This window comes from Equus caballus, chromosome 8 (assembly GCF_041296265.1).
Source record: "Equus caballus isolate H_3958 breed thoroughbred chromosome 8, TB-T2T, whole genome shotgun sequence".
Taxonomy (NCBI): Eukaryota; Metazoa; Chordata; class Mammalia; order Perissodactyla; family Equidae; genus Equus; species Equus caballus.
The window spans coordinates 46,568,934-46,592,037 of NC_091691.1; the positions used below are offsets into that span (position 1 = coordinate 46,568,934).

The 23,104-nt window shown below is 44.1% G+C and overlaps 1 protein-coding gene across 11 annotated transcripts in view; it reads right to left on the reverse strand.

The window, feature by feature from the left end:
• The window catches only part of GNAL (G protein subunit alpha L), a 147,078-nt gene that overhangs the window by 83,012 nt on the left and 40,962 nt on the right, over positions 1-23,104 (reverse strand). For 3 of the 11 annotated variants that reach the window (XM_023648221.2, XM_070220706.1, XM_070220707.1), the window contains exons 2-4: positions 16,961-17,033; positions 16,209-16,263; positions 15,930-16,049 (exon numbers count right to left, since the gene is read on the reverse strand). In XM_023648221.2, the coding sequence (XP_023503989.1) occupies positions 15,930-16,049; positions 16,209-16,263; positions 16,961-17,033 (248 nt within the window). Of the gene's footprint in view, positions 1-15,929; positions 16,050-16,208; positions 16,264-16,960; positions 17,034-17,121; positions 17,807-18,135; positions 18,392-23,104 lie in introns of those variants that run through there. The other 8 variants (XM_070220701.1, XM_070220699.1, XM_070220700.1 and 5 more) reach the window with 8 other exon arrangements.

Below are 23,104 nucleotides of genomic sequence, written 5' to 3' on the forward strand. Positions count from 1 at the left end.
TTTCTCAAGTAAAATGAAGACTACAGTACCCACCTCAGAGGATCACTGTGAACACATAACTTAGGACAGTACTAAGCATGAGGTGCTATGTGAGCATTAGTCATTATTTTCATTAGAATCAAGCTAATTTACCAACATCACCAAAAAAAAGATGAAAACTGAGTAGTTTTGCTTTGTTTTGTTTTGTTTTTTTGCTGAGGAAAATTTGCCCTGAGCTAACATCCACTACCAATCTTCCTCTTTTTGTATGTGAGCCGCCACCACAGCACAGCCACTGATGGATGAATGGTATAGGTCTGCGCCTGGGAACCAAACCCAGGCTGCCGAAGCAGAGTGCACCAAACTTAACCACTAGGCCACCAGGGTTGGCCTCCCCAAAATTTTTGATAGACTCTCATGCATTTTAAAATCTCAATTTGGTTTTTCTTTATATTTTTATCTAAATTATATGTTATTCTAGATCAAAACATTTTCTACCAAATATAGTATTTTTGACTCTTTTCATGCAACTCCAAGCCTTGAAAAGCTACAGAAGACAGAGAGTCCCCTGCAAACACTGTGGCCTGGGCCTTTATTCAGAGCCAGGCTTGTTCTGGGGTCACTCCAAGTGGTGCTGGGTCAAACTAAGCAGCCTGCACACAGTGCAGCTCTGACAGCGGGGAGGCAGGGCGCTGTCCCAGTTCCATGGTGGCTCCCATCTCCCTGCTCCCGAATGCCCTGTGGGTCTCAGGGATTCAGCAAGGACCCCAGGAGGTGCACTGCCAGTCTAAGGAGAGAGGGGAGGGGGTCTCACCACGTCCTCCGTGAGCAACAAGTCTCTTTGCACGTTCCTGGCACACACGTATTTGATGGCAAAATCCATAAATGAAGTTTCCAAAGCTTCAGCACTTGGCAACATCCAAAAAGGCCACATACGTACATTATAAACGTCATGTGAAAGGGCAACCAGGCTGACGGCTGACATTTGGTGAATGCTGACATGCGCCAGGCAAAGTGCCAAGACTTGGATGCATTATTGTATTTAATTCCCATGGCAACTTCGCATGATAGGAATTATTATTATTATCCCCATTTTACAGATGAGAAAACTGAGCACAGAGATGTTCTTTAACTTACCCAAGGTTATATAGACAGCAGGAGGCAGAGATGAGACGAGAGCTACACAAGCTGCGTTCTCAGCCATAATGGTAAGACACATTTACTCTAGCCACCAAGATGACGCAGATACAATTACGTTTATATAATTACACATGAAAAGCTGGTGCTCTAGTGGTTAGGATTCTGTGCTCTCACCCCTGGAGCCTAGGTCTGTTTCCTGGTCAGGGAACCACATCACCTGTCTGTCTGTCGGTTGTCATACTGTTGCAGCTGCGTGTTGCTGTGATGCTGAAAGTTATGCCACCAGTATTATTTCAAATACCAGCAGGGTCACCCACAGTGGACAGGTTTCAGTGGAGCTTCCAGACTAAGATAGACTAGGAAGAAGGATCTGGCCACTCAGTGCTGAAAAACTGGCCATGAAAACCCTATGAATAGCAGAAGAGCGTTGTCTGATACAGCGTCTCAAGGTGAGAGGATGGCACAGAAAGACAGGGCGGGGTTCTGCTCTGCTGTCCACAGGGTCACCAGGAGTCAGAACTGACCTGACAGCACTAACATAAACAAATATGGAAAGCTATTATTATTAGATTTTTGGTACTACTGTGCTTCCCTTCTTTTCAAAAAAGAGCCTCAAGAAAGGAAACAAAGCAGACTAAGGGAACTACTCCGGAGACTGGTTATACAGAGCGCCATCCTGTCCACCCCTCACCCCCAACACATGCTGAGCCTCCCTCAGAGCGATCGCACCCCACATCCTTCAACCAGACTGCTTGAACGTCTAGTTGCTCCAACTGCCGATTAGCAAACATGTCACATGCTCAGCCACCAAGAATGTGTAATTTTGACTAAACAAGCACTGGAGAAGCACCAATTAAATGAAATGGGATGGGAAATGGGATGTGCAAGCAAGGGGACACTGTGGTAATGGGTAACCAGGTGATGCTGTGCAGTCCGTGTGTGGCTTCGGGGGGATTTGCCACCTCTCATCTCTCAGGTAGGGGAAGGCTCCCAGGACACAGGGCTCGTTGGAAGGTTTCTGCCCAAAGGTATGACGAGAGCGAGGCTGTGAGGAGAAGTGCCGCAGAGGGGAGAGGTGAGCAGAAGGCGGGGATCGAGCAGATGTCACTGACAGGAAGGGAGCAGAAAGGCAGGTGGGAGGAAGGGAGACCTATGGAACGAGAAGAAAGAGCCTGCCCTGCTGCAGCCGTGCCAGCACGGTGCGCCTCATCAAGCACCTGGCCACAAATGCCAGCCAGTCTTCTGGAAACAGGAGAGGAGGGAAAGATGGGCGGCAGTCAATCCATAAGGTTGAACCATATGAAACTGCCATGTTGGAAGTCAAAAATGGTCACATACTGGCAATTTCTTATGATTCAATCCAACAGATACTAAAACTCCTTTATCTAAATGTGGCTCTGAACCATATGTGGATGAAACTGACAAGAAGAGAACTAACTGAGGAATTCAGAGACTGTGTTCCAGTCCTGACTTGACCTCCAGGTCAACGCATGTGGAAGACCCTAGGCAAGTGTCTTAAAGTTCTGCTGTCACACCTTGCTCATCTATAAAGTAAGTCTTGGACTAGACAAACTTAAGTGCGCTTCCAGCTGAAATGCTAAGATTCAAGGAGAAGCTGGCATAAGAGTGAGGATAAGGAGGCATGGTCAAAACAAGGCAACGAAGTCAATTGCATTTGACTCATGCTCAGCTGGAACAGGAGGAGAGCTGGGAGCAAGCTGAAGGGTATGGAGCAAGCTCTTGAAGTAGAAAACCTGCCAAGATTTAGTCTCCAGATTTCTTGGTAAAGAGAACCACAAGGGAAGCATGAACAGTAATTTGGCTTAAATACTAAATAGTTTTAAATTTACCCTCAATAAAATCAACTAGGGCAATTTAAAGCAATCTTTTTATTGAAGCACATACATTTTCTATATTTCTTGTAATTCTTTTCTTTTTTGGTGAGGAAGATTGGCCCTGAGCTAACACCTGTGCCAATCTTCCTCCACTTTGTACGTGGGATGCTGCCACAGCATGGCCTGATGAACAGTGTGTAGGTCTGTGCCTGGGATCTGGACCAGTGAACCCCAGGCCACTGAAGCAGAGCGTGCAAACTTAAATCACTCCACCACTGGGCCAGTCTCTTGTAATTCTTTTCTATTATCTGTACTGGTGTTTTTATGTGTTTCTACCATAATATTCATACTATAAAATTTTGTACTGCAATAAATTTAAAAGTCTCCAGTTGAACTACCTAAAAATTAGCTTCAAGAGAGCCCTGACTCTAAGAATGTCTTGCCATGATACTTCTGCAGGGCTAGACTCTCTTTCTAAATTCTTCATATGATGCAGGGGATTTGTGAGAAGGACCCCTTGGATGCAGACCAATTTGTACACAGTGCTGCTCTGACTGCACTGCCCTCCATCCCTGGTCTGCCTGCGGCACTCATTTATTCTTCAAAGTCCAGTCCATGCCTCACCTTCCCTGGGACAGCACTACCCACTGCTCCCTCTCGGGCTAATCCCACCTTCCCCTGCATGGACATTTCAATGTGTCCTAATGATTTATCTAAACTCTGTGCACCCTGTTACTCCTTATAAGTACACAAAAGTTCATCTTGGTACAAGCAGACCTCATTTTATTGCATTTTGCAGATACTGCATTTTTTACAAGACCCTCTACCTGCAAAAAGATTACAATTTCCTGAAGGTTCAGGTGATGGTTAGGGTTTTTTAGGAATAAAGTACTTAATTAAGGTATGTACATTTTTTTAGACATAATGCTATTGCACACCTAATAGACTACAGTACAGTGTAAACAAAACTTTTTACTTTTTTTTCTTTCTTTTTTTTTTTTTGGTGAGGAAGATCAGCCCTGTGCTAACATCTGGTGCCAATCTTCCTCTTTTTGCTTGAGGAAGATTATCGCCCAGCTAACATCTATGCCAACCTTCCTCTATTTTGTATGTGGAATGCTGCCACAACATGGCTTGACAAGCAGTGTGTAAGATCCAAACCTGTGAACCTCAAGCCACTGAGGTGGAGCATGCAAACTTAACTGCTACACCAACAGGCCAGCCCCAAACATAACTTTTTCTTTTTTAAAGGAGTTTATGATTTTTTTTTTAAGATTGGCCCCTGAGCTAACATCTATTGCCAATCTCCTTTTTTCCCCCCTTTTTCTTCTCCCCAAAGCCCCGGCAGTATATACTTGTATACTCTAGCTGTGAGTGCCTCTGGCTGTGCTATGTGGGCCGCCGCCTCAGCATGGCCTGATGAGCAGTGCCATGTCTGCACCCAGGATCCAAACCTGCGAAACCCTAGGCCACCAAAGTGGAGCACACGAACTTAACCACTCGGCTATGGGCCGGCCCGAAACATAACTTTTATATGCACTGGGAAACCAAAAAATTCACGTGACTCACTTTATTGAGATATTAGCTTTACTGTGGTGGGCTGGAACCAAACCCGCAATATCCCTGAGGTGCGCCGGTATTTCCAGTGCTTTACACAGTTCCCAGCATATATGAGGTAATCATCTTTAAAAAATTGAATTGAATGCCTATTCAGATAAAACTCATAAGGGTTAATTTGAAAGATATTAATTTCTAGTAAATGGAAGAAATTCTCATGATGATATGATGTACTACTTATTAATTATAACTTTTTAATGGTAGAAACAAGAAACACTGATGATAATCTTTATCAACTTAACTCTTTCAAGCAGTTAAAGATGCCAGCTGGTGCCATTTTAGTTTCTTTGGTAGGTGATTACATAGTTTAACAACAACAAAAAAAACTAATAAAACTACAATGGTTTAACAACTATTTAAAAAAAACCCTCAAGAAATTTAAAACCAAACACTTTGAAATGATAAATCACCATTTAATATGTAAAGCAATAGAACATTTAGATAAATGTCAACATTTAAGAGACTGGGTCAGCAGTAGAGGCGTGGGAAAGAGGAGTAAGAAACTCCTAATAATTTCTCAAATCAATCAACTTGCAGTATTCTCGAAAAAGGTATTCCTTAGAGTAAGGAATACACTGCTATGGATAAAAATAAGTGCAACCTGATAATAACGCCATAAAACCTTTAACATTATTTTTGGTAAAACTGAAAATTCAAATAACAATAGTTATTTTCCTACCAGTACTCATTCGATTGAGATTGCACGAATGGTTCTAGAAATCAATCGAGAATAATGGGTGGTGAAACTCGTTTTTGAAACTGGACCTCATCCTCATATCTGATGGATGGTAGTCCTAGAGGAAAACCAAGAGAAATTATCTGTTTTCCTTTTTTTCTTTTTCAGAGACGATTCTAAAAGTAGTTTTGCTATGATAAGATCTTTCATTCTTTTTAGATATTTTTCATAATTTTAGATAACCACTGAACTAAGCGTACTATTTAGGTAATATGTTTAAAACAATGTTCATAATTTAGATAATATTTTGTGCATGATTCAGCCTCGGGGTGGGTGCGTGTGTGTGTGTATGTTTAGATGTGTATGTGGGTAAGTAGGTAGGATAAACAAGATTTTGCTAAGTTTCATTTTACTTTATTTTGGAGTGAGCAAGGTCAAATAGAAATGAATGAAGCAACCGATACATTTATCTCTTCTTTTACTATATACCTGCTTTATAGGATGAAAAAAAAATACAATCCGGGGCTGGCCCCGTGGCCGAGTGGTTAAGTTCGCGTGCTCCACTGCAGGCGGCCCAGTGTTTCGTTGGTTCGAATCCTGGGCGCGGACATGGCACTGCTCATCAGACCACGCTGAGGCAGCGTCCCACATACCACAACTAGAAGAACCCACAACGAAGAATATACAACTATGTACCAGGGGGCTTTGGGGAGAAAAAGGAAATAATAAAATCTTAAAAAAAAAAATACAATCCTCCTGAACATATTTTTCACCACTAACATTCTTTAAACACTAACTAATTATGTGCATGTGTAATAAATTAAATGCCACAACTGTGAATTCACTATTTAAGCTAAAAGATGACATTCTCCGTTTTTCTGAAGGCCATGGAAGTGAGTTGGTAGTCTCCGGGCTCACCTTGAGTTCTAGCCAAGCTTACTGCCCCACAGTCCTGAAGGGGACCGATGCTGCTACGTGAGAAAACGGATCTGGATTTTGGGATGAGGGTGTGCTTCCTGACCAGGTGAGTCCGGCATAATTCCACAGTCTGTCAGTGTTCCTTCCCATTTCTGTGTTCTCCTTTTTAATCTTCCTGGAGCCATATTCCAAACCTACAGTATGCCCATTTTTTATAAAACTAATAAAAAGTGTTCCACTGGGCTTGGTAGTCTATGTCCTATCTGTCTGACTTTCAAACTCCTTTCTACACCCACCTTTGACTTTAGCTAGGCTGGGTTCTTTCCATCATGGTCCTCAGTTCTTATTGCTCTGCTGATGAAAACACGACTCTCCTAGGAAGCCCCACTCCATCAGGTGTTGTCAGGAAGACTTCAGTCTGGGCACCACAGCCCTTACAAATCTTCTCTGAATGGCTACAGAATTCCTAGTCTATCCTACATAAGTCAGCATTAAATTACATGATACTTTGTTGTTCACGATTCTAAATTACGTATTACATATCATATAATACATACACCTTGTTTCTTCATTAAGTCATAAGTTTCTTGAGGCTAGAAGTCATAACTTAGACTTTCTTTGTGTAACTCAGGGTCCTAAGTACATTGCTGAGCACATGGCAAATGCTTGACTTCGGCACACATTTTTCGAGCAGAACTATACACCAAATGAGGTGTGAGCAAGGAGGAGGTAATTCCTACCCCCAATAAATGGACGTTTAGCAGCAAAACTCAACACGACTAACCATGATGTGAACTTTAAATAAAAGGACAGGCATAAAAGCTGAACATTTGAAATCATGCCACAAATCTGCTTTCTAAGTAAGTCTGGCCCTGTTAATTGGAGGGACTGAAAAGAGGAAAATAACTTGTTTCTTTAGTTATTTCAATCACTCAGCATTAACTGAGTACTTACTAAGTGCTTAAGATTGATCTTTGGCAAATCTGTATTTAAATAAGGACAAATACACAGCCTGCAAACTGTGTTCTTGGGAATCTTAGTTTTTCAGGGAGAGGAAGAAAGAACCAGCAGGCAGGTTTTGAAGGTGCTAAGAACAGGAACTGGGGGGACGGAGGGACACGTGGACAATGTGCAGGTGGAGGTCAGCAGGTCACATCCAAGGACATGTGCTCTTCTCAGAGGATTATGACATTAAAAATACTTTTTAGAGTTTTCTTGGGTGAGAATTTTAAACTACATCTGTGAAAGAAAAATAGGTGTGGGCCCAGAACGTCCTAAAGGCGAGACAGAGAATGCAGGATGAGTACACAATGAACAGCAAACTCAGGTGGGAGAGAAGACACATGGCACGGACCTAAACGCTTAGAGAAATCGTCCCAAAGAGCCAAACACTGACAGGTTATTAGTGCCGTGAACCTAAAGGTCAAATGCCCTCCAGTGTCCCGCTTGTGTTAGCTGCGTAATTTGTGATTTCCCTCCAACCATGAAGTCCGCAGCTTTTACACTTTAAAAGAGCTCCATATTTAATGGATGCTTAATAAAATCTTTCTACATTTTCATAATCACATACTCTGGCATTTTGTCTCAGCACCAAAACAGTTTCCATACAATTTACTTCAATATGAAATCTCCTTTGAAAAATGTTTACTTAGCAGTTCAGGGTAGATGTTTTCTCCACACTGATAAGATTAAGTGCAATTGCATTTTATAATTGACTCTATTCTCTGTGAGATAAAAATATGTTGAAAAGATTGTTCTTTGAGGACCCTGAGTCAGTTTCACGCCACACTGGCTGTCTCTGGGGATGACACCTGGGTGCCTGGGGCAGGAGTAAGAGAGAGACTTTCCACTCTTTTATAGCTTTTGGATTCTGTGCCACACACAATACTTCCTATCCAAACAAATACAACTTAAAAAATGAAACTGTTTTGTGTAGTGAGAACATTATACATAAAGTTGATTTAATTCAGTCTATATGCTATAACTAAAGACAGAATTTTTAAAATGTATGGGGTTATTTTAAGAGCTGATGAAAAAACAAAAACCCACATATCCAGGATGACATTCTCATGCAAAACTAAAAAAAAAAATTTAAAAACCAGTGTTTCAAAAGCATCTTCTCAGGAGCAGCTTGACGATTTTGCCTCTTCAACCTCAGGGTACCTTTCTCACAAACCACGTGTTGACTCACTCGAGTCTTAATCTGACATAACAATAGCCAACTCTGCGGCTCTTTCCACGATTTCCCAAGAGAGCTGAAAAGTTCAAAATGTTTTCCCCCAGGGTTACATAAAACTAGCAATGATAAGGACAAAATGCTCTAATACTAAGGTATTTTCAATGTCATATTCTTCTGAACGGAGCAAGTACCCTCAGAAGCGAACTTCTGCTTTGGTAAACCAAGTGACAAACTGCCGATACATCCAAATTTGAGGTGATCCTCAACAACCAAAATCTCACACTTTCAAAGGATTGGAAGTTTCAGTAACATCTTATCGAAGGAATTTAAAAAAATGCATTGCCTTACTTTGTGGCCCTTAAAATGTATATTCTATAGGGAAAAACACTTTAGGGAAAAGTTGTCATGCGGCTGAAGCCCAGATTTCTTGGCATGATGGTGTGGACGAGAGGTCGCTGGTCTGGCTGATCCTTCACATGCTTATATTATTAAAAGCACAAAACGATGTGCTTTTATCATCTGAAAAGCAGCATCATGATCCACATTCTCTTTAGTTTTTGTTACAGTATTTAGAAATAGTAAAAAGAATTTGCAACAGCTTTCCCCCTTAAATATTTACTGTGGGTAAAATTTATCAGTATGCTAAAAAACTAGAGTGTGAAAGTTTTCATAAGAACAGGATATTTTTACAGTCTCAAAGGACAGTCCTAAATTGTACTTAGGAATTACAAAGAGGAAAAGGTACCTTTACAGAGGACCCCACGTGGCAGACCCCACCTTAGCTAAGCGATCAGAGTTAACGTTACCAACATAGTAGGCAAGGACACAAGGTCACTTCTGTGCTTTTGCTGCTAAAGCACTAATGGAATCTAGTCAAAAACATCAAATGAACCACAGCGAAGGCATTCTACGAAATAAATGTCTGGTCAATGTCATGAAAGAAAAGGAAGGCTGAGGAACTCCTCTAGAGTAAAGCAGAAATGGAAATTAAATGTAGTCCTCATCCTGGCGTGGACTGTTGACCAGAGTTATCATCAGTATTATTACTATAATTTCACTCTATTCTTATTGGGACAATTGAGGAATTTGAATAACATCTGTAGATTACACAACAACATTGTATTCATGTTAAGTCTCCTAATTGTGATAACTGTGCTGTGGTTACATAACTGATGTCCTTGTTCATAGAAACACACACTCAAGTATTTAGAAGTGAAGGAGCATGATGTCTGCAACCAACTCTCAAGTGGTTCATTAAAAATGTGCATCAGTGTAAATTAAATGGGAGCAAATGTGGCCAAACGTTAGCTACTGATGAATCTGGTGAAGAGTATATGGGAGTTCGTTGTATTATTTTTGCATTTTGGGGGGATAAGTTTAAAATACTTCCAAATAAAAAGTTATTATTTATTAGGAATATTCCTTACAATAATATTTCAAAGAAAAAAATGGAATTTTTAAAAAGTGTCTTCACTGCAGCTCTAGTATGGTTACTGTATCTAACTGAAATATTTTATTCAAACGATAGCAAGTCCCTTTATTAGTATACCAGGTGTCCAGAATGAAGTGTAGCATCAATTCTCCGTGGGGTTCCACTCCTCCCGAGCATTCTGACATAAGCAATGTCAGGCCTGGAAGCAGCTGCTGACGGAGGAGGTGGCCTTTGCCCAATGACAAACTCCCAGAGTGCCATTCCAAGGGCAGATAACAGAAGAGTGGCCTCTTTATGAACTCAGGAATGGCTTTTCCAAAGATACCTTGCATTTCACCGCTCCCTGACTAGAATCGCTGACTCCTTCTCCATAGCCTTACACACCTGACCTTACTCATCTTGGTATCCACAGACCCTTAATAAGCTCGTCGAATAAACACGGAGGAAGCAAGAGCAGCTAATGTGACCTCCTGCACTTCCTCCTACCTTCCCCCGAGCGGCACTTTCACATGGTTTTGGCAGAAAAAGCCGTGGGGATCATGAATGCTATCCCACTGAAGACCGCTGTCTGTAGTCCACTCTGTTACAAAAACCTTTCCTTGGAAAGAAACAGTCAGCCAGGGAAGCCATGTTCCATCTTTGCCAACTGCCAGGGTGCTCCATACACAGTCAGGGAAATCAGCAAACTTCCAAGGCAGACGCCTCCCGGCAAGTTCTCTAGCAAATACAGGGGAGGTCCAGGTGGCCTCAGAGAACCTGCTGCTAGTGAGGCACAGAATGGAAGGGCAGGACAAAGACAGCAGAGATGGTGGAAGGAGGAAGAGCAAAGTCTGTTTAAGAAAAGCTGACTGAAACTACGGTGGAGAAAGAGGAAGAGGGCTGAGATCGGGGGCTGCTGGTGACAGAGACCAGGAAGGAGGTTACCTGGGAGAGCGCTCACCTGGGCACCTGTGCTCTGAGAGGCACAAAGGCCCAGATTCCGGAGCAGTTAGGGCCAGGCGACAGCCTGACAGTCCTTTGGGGATAATTCCAGACACCTCCCTGCAGGCATGTTGAGAGGTGCTGGGGACATCAGCTCCTGACACGGATAGGGAAAATGGTTTATAAATGAGTTTTAAGGCAGGGCTGCAGCGTGGGGTTGGCTGGGGGTGGAACAGCTGGAGGGTTCAGTGTCCACGTGTCTCTGGAGTATGCTGTCCACTTCTTTCCCCAGGCGGATGCTCCTTCTAGGTCCTGGCTTGGCCCTTGAACGCACAGAGACAGTCCCAAGCCCGCAGGGCTGTTGTCCCGAGGGCTCCTGTTCAAGGCAGCCAGTACCCCCAGGGGTGGTTTAGGCCAGTGCAGCCGAGATCCGAGAAGAGCACACTCAGAGCAAGGCCCCAAGGTGCCCCGTAGAGTAATCTCCAGTTATGAACTACATCTGAAATGATCTAAGATGACACTTTTCTCTGATGCCATAGATAAAAATCTTTAAATAAGAGTTTCAGACGACTGTGGAACGTACATTGCAGTTCCTGCTTCTTACACTTGCCGTTTCCTTTCTCTCTCTCTTTTTTTTTATTGGCACCTGAGCTAACAACTGTTGCCAATCTTTTTTGTTTTTCTGCTTTTTCTCCCCAAATCCCCCGGGTACCTAGTTGTATATTTTTAGTTGTGGGTCCTTCTAGTTGTGGCATGTGGGATGCCACCTCAGCATGGCCTGATGAGCGGTGCCATGTCCACACCCAGGATCCGAACCAGTGAAACCCGGGGCCCCCGCAGCAGAGCATGCGAACTTAACCACTCGGCCACGGGGCCACCCCTTTCGCTTTTAACACACACATTAAATCTCACCTCCTCAAAAGGCCAAGAACAAGAGGCTGCTTGGGAGATGGATTTACATGCCATTTTGAATGGAAGGGTGGGTTGACTGTTTTGGTGCTTGAATGGGAACCCTCCTTTCTTCAACACTGGTCACGTCCCAGCCAGCCAGTCCCCCGATTTGTTCCTCCCACTGCTCCTTACTGAAATGGACAAAGAACTCCGTTATACTCTAACAGGCACTTAGTGACGTGCGAGTTGTGGGGAGAGCAAGGCGGGCGGTAGAGAGAGGAAGAGGCCTGTCGCTCTGGGAGCTGATACAACTGGCCTGTCATTTTCTGACAGTGCTGGGTCCAAGGCTCTGATGAGGCTGAGGGGCAGATGCTGGGGACCCACATGGGGGCTGCAGCTGGGGCTCCCGTGGGAGAACTCACTTCTGCCTGATTTACATTGGGGGCTTCAAAGACTGTTTGAGCAGGAGGCAGCGGGATTCTGTTGGTTAAAAAATCATAAAGACGACCACTAACCTGGATGATATGAATTCTAGAGCTCTGCACACATTCCCTAGAAGACACAGGACAAGCACACAGACGGGAGCAGCTGAGAGCCATTTGGCTCAGGCACGGCTCTTAGTCCGTCCACGGACATGCTCGTCCACCCTCCTAAGAGCAGCTCCAGGAAGCCCAGCTCCCGGCCCTGTTCTCCACTGAGTGGCAGGCCAGTGCCTCAAGGTCACCTCTTTAGAAGAGTGGTGGAGCCAAGACCCACAGAGAGCAGCTGGGCTCCCAGGTCCTCACCCCTGTCCACTGCAGTGAGCCAGCCTGTATCCTAATGAAATGCTTGGTATTTTCTCACATGGGAGGAGAGGAATGAATAATTCTCGCTCTCTGGGTTTATATTGACATGCAATTCTCATAAACGTCAACCTTGGAAATATCGGGTGGTACTGATCAAACTGCTTTCAGATCAGACTGCTTTCGCATTTCTTATTAAGCCTTATTTATCCTCGTCCCCTCAAAAAATATAGCAACACACAATTTGAAGAGAGCTAATAAAACATCCACGTTTTGAGAAGAAAAAAATCACACAAACAAATGAATAATTCAATTTAATTCAGTAGTGGTTTTGGTTTGATATTGTGCTAAGAGTTTTGGGGAGGAGGGGGGGTAACCACAATATTTTTCTAAACAATGAAGTGATCTATATTCTGTCATGAGCATCTCCTAAGACCATTTATTTCCTATCACTTCATGTGTGGATGAGCTGGATGCAAAGACATGGTGCCAACCAGTGAAGGGGGTCCTGAGTGGAGCCAGTCCACAGCCAAGACCATCTGGATGTATACGTGAGGAAAAAACTGCAAACAGCAACTGCCAATTAACCACCCCAGCCCAAACCAAGCTGCCCATGATCCTTCAGCTGCATTGCTGCGACACCCCCCAGAATGGTTGCCCTACTTCATCCCTTGCCTCCCTACAATCCATTCTCCACTCACAGCCAGAGCGATCTTGATAAAACACAATCAGATCACGTAACTCCACTCACTGCTTGGAACGCTCCACAGCCTTCCAGATCAGGACAGACTTGGCCTATGAGGCCAACAAGGTCGGGCCCCCAGTGCTTTCTACGCTCTCCCATAGCAACCCTTGGCTGCATGGGTGTCATCTGCTATCCACATTGGCCTTCTTTCTGCTACAACCTAAATTTCATATAATTCAACTGAAATTCAAATGGAAGGCAATATGAAGAACAAAACAACAAAAGGTAAACCCGTGTGTGAGATTCTTAGAGGAAATTCTTAAGATACCTCGAAGGCAAGTTTAGATTTCATTATAATGAGCAATCTCATGTAGAATTTTAAATTTAGAGGAAATTCTTAAGATACCTCGAAGGCAAGTTTAGATTTCATTATAATGAGCAATCTCAAGTAGAATTTTAAATTAACATTCTCCAACTTTTTCCTATTTAAAGAACTCTGAAGTTAACTTTTAATGATAGGATATATCTGGTTCAAAAATTATTTTTTATCTATAGGAAAATAAACTTAAGACCCTCAAGGAACTGGATTATGACACTGAAAACCTTCCTCAAAGATTTAATCTCAAAAAAGTACTAGATTTAGTAAATTAGTGTTATCTTTACTATTAAAATACTTAATTGAGCTCTACTTTTATGATTTTTACAGTATATATTTTCTTTAAATAAAAGCTAATTTTCTCCAAATGTACCAAGTGTTATTAGTATATAAGTCAGAGATTTGACCTAATATCATTCTTAGCGAGGATCCTCAAAATGCAAATCCAAGACCTATTCAATCTAATAATATAAGTGGCATGAATATTTCAGAGCACTATGGAACAAATGTTACCGAAAATTTTGTGCATATTAAAATAAAAAATTGCATTTTCAGAAAGTTATATATTTAGATATTAATTTCCTAATTTATGTAAATGTAGGTCTATTACAAACATAGTCTCATTTGACACGGACAGAGACACATATGACAACAGAATGTTAGGCTTAAAAACTACCGGAAAAAAAGGTATTACCTCTGAAAGAGCATTATAATTGCATTTGCATCTGCTGGTTCCCAATTCTCTTCCATTTTATTGATAATTAATTAGGGCTTCTGGTAATCACTTTTAAGTAGCCTAAACAGATCTATATGAAAACATATGTGCTCAAAGGAAGTGGTCTCTTGAGTTTTATTTTTTTATTAAAAATATTCATGATTTAGCACAAAAAACACTTCCAACAAGTTAGGTGCTTTGGATTCCTTAGTAATCCATGTGGAGTTACTGACTGCTCCCGAATTTCGGATAGAATATGGGACCCCTTGTTATGTGTGAGTTTGTCGAGAAGAGAAGAGAGAAGACGTGACTGATTAACACATCTTCATTCTAATTCTCCTTATATGCTAAGAATAATCAGAACCATATATGAGATGTTTTATGATTCCTTTTAGGCAAACATAAGAGGACAAATTCAAGAATTCAAATATACGCCTATGAATGACTAAATCTGAAACTGAATGGAAGGCCACTCCTGATTTCAGCTAGGACCTTGTAGTCTGGGACGACTTCTCCACTACGTGAAACATCATGGAGCACCCGGAGGGCATCCTATAGCTCTAGTGGGCTGAATCACTGCCTTGGCCCTACCCCCACATCATCTCCCTTACCCTCCTCCAAGCCAGCCAGTTAAAGACACAGTGTAGTAAAAAAGTGTGCCCACCGCCCCTAGCCCCTTTTTCTAGCCAGTCTGCCATTCCTAACTCCTTTTTAGAAATTCTAGAGATCTCACTGGCTGCATGGGAATGCTTATCAGAAGCAAAAATCACATGAAAGGATGCAAATAAGAGCTTTTTGGAAAAGGAATTCTTATCAGCCATCCGGATACAGGCCTATAGAACAACCGCGTGCTGCTGAAGAGAGGGGTGGGGAGGGAGGCGCACACTGCCCCAACTTCAGTCAGGGCAGCATCTACGTATTTCACACGCTCGTTCTCATCCCTTTCCCTTCGAAGAAAGGATTCTGAGAATGAAAAATGTCTCAAGACCACCATGCCAGGCTTTGAAATACTGTTGTTGACGGGTACACACACACCACACACACACACACACAAGTAGGCTCTTTTTGCACAACTGTAAGAATGATTTTCTGAGAAATTTAACAAATACATTTTTCTTTTAAACATGCTTAATTAAATTACCAAATAACAATATTTAAAAGAAATGTATATCCACCAAACAAGAGAAAACTAATATTCATATCATCCTTAAGCAATACTGCCATCCAAGTGATCAGGAAAACAGCCCTAAATCCTGCAGACGTAAAGCAAACTACATTTTCCCGTGATAGTAAATATGGAGAAATAACACACAGTATATGTGTTATCATTTACAGCACGCATTCTCTTCTCTTCTGATCTGAAGGATGCGCATCTTAAAAATAAACTGAATTCTATTCTTTCTATTATTCCCATGGAGGCAATCACATACCATAAAGGATTTCTTTCTACTCACGTAATTTCTACTCTTTTGTTATCTGGGAAACTGCTTGTTAATTTAGAAACACATATAGCCAAGTGTACTATCAATATGTCTTAAAGGTATTCTGTCTTCCTGATTATCAACCTCACCAATATATTCATAAAAGCATTTCTCACAATTCTATTGTCTAATATTTTTAACAAATGTTAATATTTTGGTGTGGAGGAAAGCATTTCTCTTAAGCAGAGCTCGATTTTGAAGTTAATAATGAGTTAACATTAACATTGAGTCTCAGTAAGCCATCTCATTAAAAATGGCTCCATCTTGCAGCACTTAGACTATTTCAATAAGCATTTACTTACCTGGGAATATTCAAAGTCAGTAATAGGGGCTATACTCTTGATATAGTCTGATCGAAATTGGTTTTCGGGGTTAGCCAGAGGAACTGGAGGTATTATAGTACTCATCGCCGAAACAATTGTCTAAAACGGAATGAAGACAAAAAATATATATATATGGATAAACATCACATTTAGGCTCCATGTATGATAATCTAAAATATATAATTTCTGTGTACATAGTTTCAGAGAGCAGAGTACTTAACCTTTCTAGTCAACAAATATTTAAAAAATAGTTCTTACCACAATAGCATCTTTAACATTTTTCCGGATGTCCAGAATTTTTTGTTTCTTTTCCCTGTATTAAAAGAGAATTGTTACTTAGTTTACCTTTAGCGCTTACTTGAATCAATCGAGTGGGATTTTAAATTTCCAGCTCAGCATGGGGCTAGACTAAGGTTCTACAAGAGGTCAAGGTCAACATCAACCCCAGGACACAGCTGCAAAGCTTTTATCTGGAAAAGGAAACATCCCCCTTTTCTAGTTTGTACTCTAAACAAACCTGAATGCACACATTATAATCTATATAGCTTTAAATAACCACACAGGGTATACAAAACATGGCAAAATCATCATGAATATTGCATATAAAAACTAAACAGCTACACTTGTAAATATATTTTATTTGACTCTAACCATATGTTGATACTTATGAATTGAAATCCATGCAGACAAATGATATAGAGAAAAGTATACATTGACATATTGGTTAAGTGTGCTCAGAGCAATACCAATAATACAGATCAATACTTCAAGAATACGTAATAAGTCATATTTTGCTACGCAAGTTATTTTATTTTTTGATCTAGACTCTACCAGAAAAAGGATTTGCGTAAATATATCAAATTCGACAACACACTTCCATATTTCTCTCCCTAAAAGGTGTACTCAGTGATCAAATTAACTGTTTAGAGAAAGCACTTCTGGGAAGGCTGGGAGAGAAGTGGCAAAGTTTGCATGCAGTTTGGTCAAAACCGAAACGGATCATTCCTTACTCGGGATTAAATCCATTGACGTGCAGGATCCTCATTTGTTTGACAATAGTGCTTTTCCCAGATTCACCAGCCCCTACAAATAAACAGAAAGAATGCTGTGATCTGTAGCCCCGATACCGTTGCCATCTCTCACGCCAACCCAGACTGAGCAATTATCCTACCCCAACGCAGGCATATTCAACACTCGTCACCTCTCGGCTGGAGGAGCTGGCCCTAGTCGCTGGCGGCTGCTCAGTGGCCGGCGGTGCGCTCCTGGCGTGCGCTCCGCTCGGGCCGGGAGCCGCCGCGCGCCCTCCGGCCTTACCCAGTAGCAGCAGGCGGTGAGTCGCTTTGTAAGCCAGGCGCTCCTTCTGCAACTGCTTCTCGATCTTCTTGTTGGCCTCGCGTCGTTCTTTTTCATCGACGCCCTGGTCTTCTGTCGTCTTGCTGTTGCCCAAACACCCCATGCCTGCCCGCTTGGATGGAGGTCAGGCACACTTAGGAATTTGCACAAAAAGCAATGGAGAGTTGTAGATGTGTGTGGTTCCCGCGACGGCTCCTCTTCCTCGCTGCTGAAAGAGATGGTCTGGTCTCTCGGTGTTTTCCGATCCGAACAGGCTTTTCTTCTCCCTCCCCCTGCCCACCGCAAACTCCTAACTAAAAAGGATGCAAGGAAGACGCGCAGAGTCAAGTGCGTTTTAAAGATAATTGTTTAGAATTATCTTCTGGATAAATAGCGTACAACGAACGGAGACAGGAGCCCAGAGCGCCGGGCTCTGCTGGAGCGAGCCCTGGTGGCGCTGCGCCCTGACTCGCCCCGCGTCCCGCCGCTCGCACCCAGCGCCGCGCTCAGCCCCGCCCCCAGCTGCGTGGGCTGGAAGCGCCCCTCGGGGACCCAGAGGTGGCGGCGCTCTTGGCCAGGTGCCGGGACCCCCCCAGGTGGTGGGCGAGCGCGGCGCGGAGAGATGGAGGGCGCCGCTGGGTCCCCGCAGGGCGACTGTGGGCCCCTGCCGGCCAGCCTGCGCCCTGCTCTGCCCCTGCCGTCGGACGCGCGCCCCTCTCGGGTCCAGGGACCCTGGGACCTCCGCACCGTGGGGAAGGGGAGCTGGCCGGCTGGGGGGTTGGGGGGCGGGCCGCTTGTCCCGGGGTTTCGGAGGGCCCTGGCGCTAACGGTACTAGAGGGGTCGGAAGCTGACCTCTAGGAGCCCGGCCCTCGGGAGGCTCACCCGCGAGCGGTCCGGACTGCGGCCGCGTGCCTCTCTCGCACCCCGAGCCCGGGAGAGTGGGTCTGGGCGTGCGCTCCCCGCCGATCCCTCGGATGCCTCCCTGCTCCCCGGCAGGCGAGGACTCGCGCAGGATCATGCATATTCTATCAGGGAGGAGGATCTGTGAGAGGCTCACCAGTCATACTGCCTTTGTTCCGTTCATTTTCTAGACTATTCCAGCGCACCCACGCCACCGCCTCCCTTAGGCTCCTGTCTTTACCTCCAGCCCCCGTTTCTCCTTTGCAGTTCTCTGAACAGCTCTACTACTTTTCTACAAGACACTGTGGCCTCGAACTTGGCATTGTGGCCGAGGAACAAATGAGGGCAGACTGGGCTGTGCTCTCATTTATTGGGACTGGGGGTGAGCTGGAGCCGTCTGTGACTGCTGCAGCCACGACAGAGGCCGCCAGCCGCGTTGCATTCGCACTGCTGGACTTGGGGGAAGGAGGGCAAAAGAGGCGACCGAAAGGAGTCGTGGATGCCAGCACTTGCGCGTGCGTTGCCCTTACAAGTGTGCGATGGTCTCCAGGCTCGGGGTGCCCTCAGCGCTGCACACCGATTCTTTACACGCCTTTGCTCAGCTCTGTCTGCCAGTGCTCCACTTTCCTCCAGACCCACAACGTTTCCCTCACTTTCAGCATGGCCTGGGCTTCTTCACAGAGAGCAAACGCCACCTGGCCGGGGCTCCCCACTCTGCTGTCCCTGTCCTACCCTTCTCAGGGACACCGTCTCCCTCACCCGGTTAGCCGTCTCCTCTGGCCCTCCCCTCTTTCTTCAGCCTCCCCTTTTCTACTAGCTTGTTCCCTCAAGCAGACAAACATTCCACTCTGTCCTGTTGAAAACCAACAGCACCTCCTTCAACAGCACTGTCTCAGGCCTCTCCTTATTTCCACAAGTTTTCCTCCTGCCCACTGCAGCCAAGGGTTAAAAAGGGAATCTGACTCTGGCCTGTCCTTCCTTACCTCCTGTCCACCCCTCAGCACCTGCTGCCCTGGCTTTGGCCCATCCCTCTACACTATTCTCTCCAGGGTCATCAGTGGCTTCCCAGGGGCTACACCTCCTCCGTGAACTTTGGTCTTTACCTTCTTTGACCTCTCTGTGGAGCTGGCTCTGACCCTCCTTGAGATGCTCTTGTCCTTTGGCTTCCTCCACATGGCCGTTTTGATTTCCTGGCTAGTGGAGGTGTCTCAGTCCCAGCGCAGCCTGTCTCCCCGCATGCCCGTTCCTGGCGGGGCTGACTGCATCCTCCATTCACTGTACACAGCTCTGACTGTATCCACGTCACATCTCCAGCCCAGCTCGCCCTCCTGTCCACTGCTGTCCCCAGCACACCTCCACCTCCACACCTCACAGAGAGCTCCAGTTCAACCTGCCACGGACTGAGCTCATCCCCCGGGCCCACCTCCACACCTGCAACCTGCTCTTCTCCCTGTTTCTGTGCATAGGCCCTCAATTCTCCAAATCAGAGCATGGGAGTCATTCCTGGCTCCTGTTCCTTCTTGCAAACCTAAGCAGTTACTCTGGTCCTTTGGGTCTGTTTCCTAAATATCTGCCCTGTTCTTTGCACTCCATCTGCCATTACCATGGTCTTAGATCCCTAATCTAATCTGGATTGTGGCTGTGGCCTCCGGCTTACTTGCTCCAGTGCACCCTGCACAATTTTGCCACAGTGACAATACAAATCTGACTGTGTCACTGTCCCCACTACCTACAAGCGCTCGGCCACAGTCCTTCAAGACTGGGTGGATGTAAACTCTGAGGCTTCAGCTCACAGGTCTCTCCACTTCCCAGCTCTCCCCACCCCGACCCGTCCTTTCGACTGCTTGTACTTCCTGAACACTCTGGCTCATCCTTGCTGCACGTGCAGCTCCTCTCTCTGGGATTCCTGTGGCCCCTTCTTCACTTGGCCAACTCCTGGTTATCCTTCTAGCCTCGCCACTCCCTCCACAGTCACAGGCAGGCACCCCTTCTCCGTGTCCCATCATCTGTCACCTTGCATTGTAACGGTTTGTTTACTGCTCTTTCAAAACTCCACTGACTGTAGAGTCCCTGAGGCCGGGGCTGAGTCTGTCCTTCGCAGCTGCCGCAGCTGCCACACCTGCACCTGCTCAGTGTCTGGCCCGGAGGAGATGCCCCTTGAACCTCTGTCAAATGGATGAATGAAATCACAAAAGCCAAAGAAAATTCCTGCTCAAAGTGTGGGTTCTCATGAAGGGAGTTTCTCAAACAAATTCTGAATTCATAAAACACTTGTCCAGTTTAGTACTATATTGAACATAAGAATACTCTTTAAAAACAAAAGCAGTAAATTACTCTTCTTGACACAGGCAAACATACGGTGCCATGCTATGTTCTCAGCTGGGTTAAGAGTCCTAGTGTGTGGAAGGACACTATTTAGCACAGTTGTCAGGCCTCACACCTTGTGAGCACCAACTCTTATATTCACACGTGGCAATGTCAGCTCAGCCCATCCTGTGGCTAATCAGGCAGTCAGAGGCGAGAAAAGGTATATGAAGATAGCATAGTGCAGTGGGATGTTTACAAGGATTTGTCATTTTTTTTAATACCAAGATTTCCATAAATGGTTAATTAGAAGAGAAGGGGACAAAACAAATCCCATGAAAACTTATGAAGGAAGAATTAAGTTAGAACCCAGGAGCTACACTTTAAGGCAGCCTGACAGTCAGTTACCCTAAAAACATAGCAAAAGGTTTCCACTTATTCAGATCTAGAAGTTAGGGTTAAAGATAACGTTTTATATGTGGGATTTGATAAGGATTAGATAAACTGATATGATGAAAACACATACCATCATATACCCAGGATGTTAATATATCAATAATACTAACATATATGCACTGTAAAATTGCTTCTACTAGTTTTTCAGTGAGCGCTGGCACTGGGCTAAATCCTTTCCATGGAATAGTTTATTTAGTATTTGCAATAATCCTAAAAGAAACTATTGTCACCATTATTTTACAGAAGCTTAGAGGGGTGAAGAAGAGGTCTATCTGAGATAGAAACCCTCGCAGCCTGGCTTCACTGGCTGCTCCAAACAACCTAAAGTGTGTCCCACAGTACACTGCTAAACACCCTAACATAAAAGCGATGTCCTTATACAGTGATGCCACATTTCTTAGGAGAAATGCGAAGCCAATCTTTACATAGCCTATTATCAAAAGGAGCTCAAGACATTTTTTTTTAAACCCAGTCACCTGGCCTTGTCCTAGTCTGGTTTGGGAAACCGATCCTTGTTCGTGTTTCGAACCAGAGGATCAGAATCCAGAATCCCAACTGGCTCACCTGGAGCAGCAGGAGCGGAGCCGATGGCAGTGGAGGCATCTGTTGCCAGGCAACGGCAGTACAGCAGCAGCGCCCTGCCCCAGACCAGCAGCGCATTCCCACCTGCAGAGCCCAAGGGCTGTCCTGCAGCCGGGTGTCAGCAGAGGAGGTGGAGGCAGCGGGTCAGGGAAGGTGGGCCAGGGAAGGCCCTGCTCACGTCAAGGAGAATTGGGAAGACACAAAGTTTGGGGCAAAAAGGCAAAGGTAAAACAAAATGGTGTTTTCCTCACTCTTGTTGATGTTTAAGACAGATAGGGTGTTTCGGAAGTCTTAATGCATTGGAAAGTTTAATTATTGAAATTTCTTTTATACTTAGTTTTGTGGATTTTGAATAATGATTTTAAAATTTGTTTTTGCTTCAGTCTCTCTGATTGCAGTTGGCAAATATTGAAAAAAACTGCACCTGTTCTCTGGTTAGCTGAATTCAAGTCCATGTTAGCAATAAGGAGGAAATTCGTTTCTCGTTGTAAGGAGGCTCCCCACAGAAGTTTAATTAACAGCTGGATAAAAAAATTCAAGGAAATTGTTTCAATTCATGACAGCCTAGATCCAGGAGATGCCAAGCTAGTCTGAAAAATGACTAGAGTGCTATATAGCACAAGATAGTGGATACACTGAATTTAATTTTAAAAAAAAATCAATATTTAGGGGCCGGTCCCATGGCCTACTGGTTGAGTTCGGTGTGGTCCACTTTCACAGCCCAGGTTTGGTTACTGGGCTCATACCTATAACACTTGTCAGCAGCCACACTTTGGCGGCGACCCACGTACAAAATAGAGGAAGACTGGCACAGATGTTAGCTCAGGGAAAAGGTTCCTCAAGAAAAACAAATCAGTATTCAAAAACTTTAATGCTTTCAGTAGCATTTTATACTTTAGCAGCTACTAAATGTTAAAACTGCACTAGGACTTTTGGAACAGATATATCAAAAATTTCAAAAGAAGAAAAACAAAATAGTTTAGGAAAGGTGAACAGTCACTAATTCAACGCAATGAGAATGCTCCAAGGGACTAAAAGCTGCAGCCGGTTTTGCAAACAAACTTGGCGGTGCCAGCACGCAGCCAGCAAAGTGACCGGTGTGTGCACAGCTGCCATTCCAGTTCGTGCCATTTTAGACAACTTGCCGCTGTTGTATCTCCTTTCTTTCTTAGTGTCTTGCTGGGAATAACCTGTGTAGATTATTTTCCATTCTTAGCAGCAGAGCTCACTCACTCCACAAAGCTCACTCTAAAAATATTGTGGTCAATTTTTCACATTTTTATAGAAAAACAGGGAAATGTTTTCAGTGTTCCCTTTCTGTACATAATATTCTGCATTCAAATATTTTACAATTTATTGAAATAATTTCTCTTATTTTTTTTCTTACCCCCACAGCAAAATAATAGGAAGTAGCTTTCGGAAGTGCCACCCATAAAGGGCAGTGATGCAGTCTCGTTCAACTGACAGCTTTAAAAGCCACAACAGCAGCGAGTCAGAAGGAAAGCTATGTTAACTGTCTCTGACTCTGCCCCACGTCCAAAAACCCAGGACTGAGATATCCTCGTGGGAATACACAACT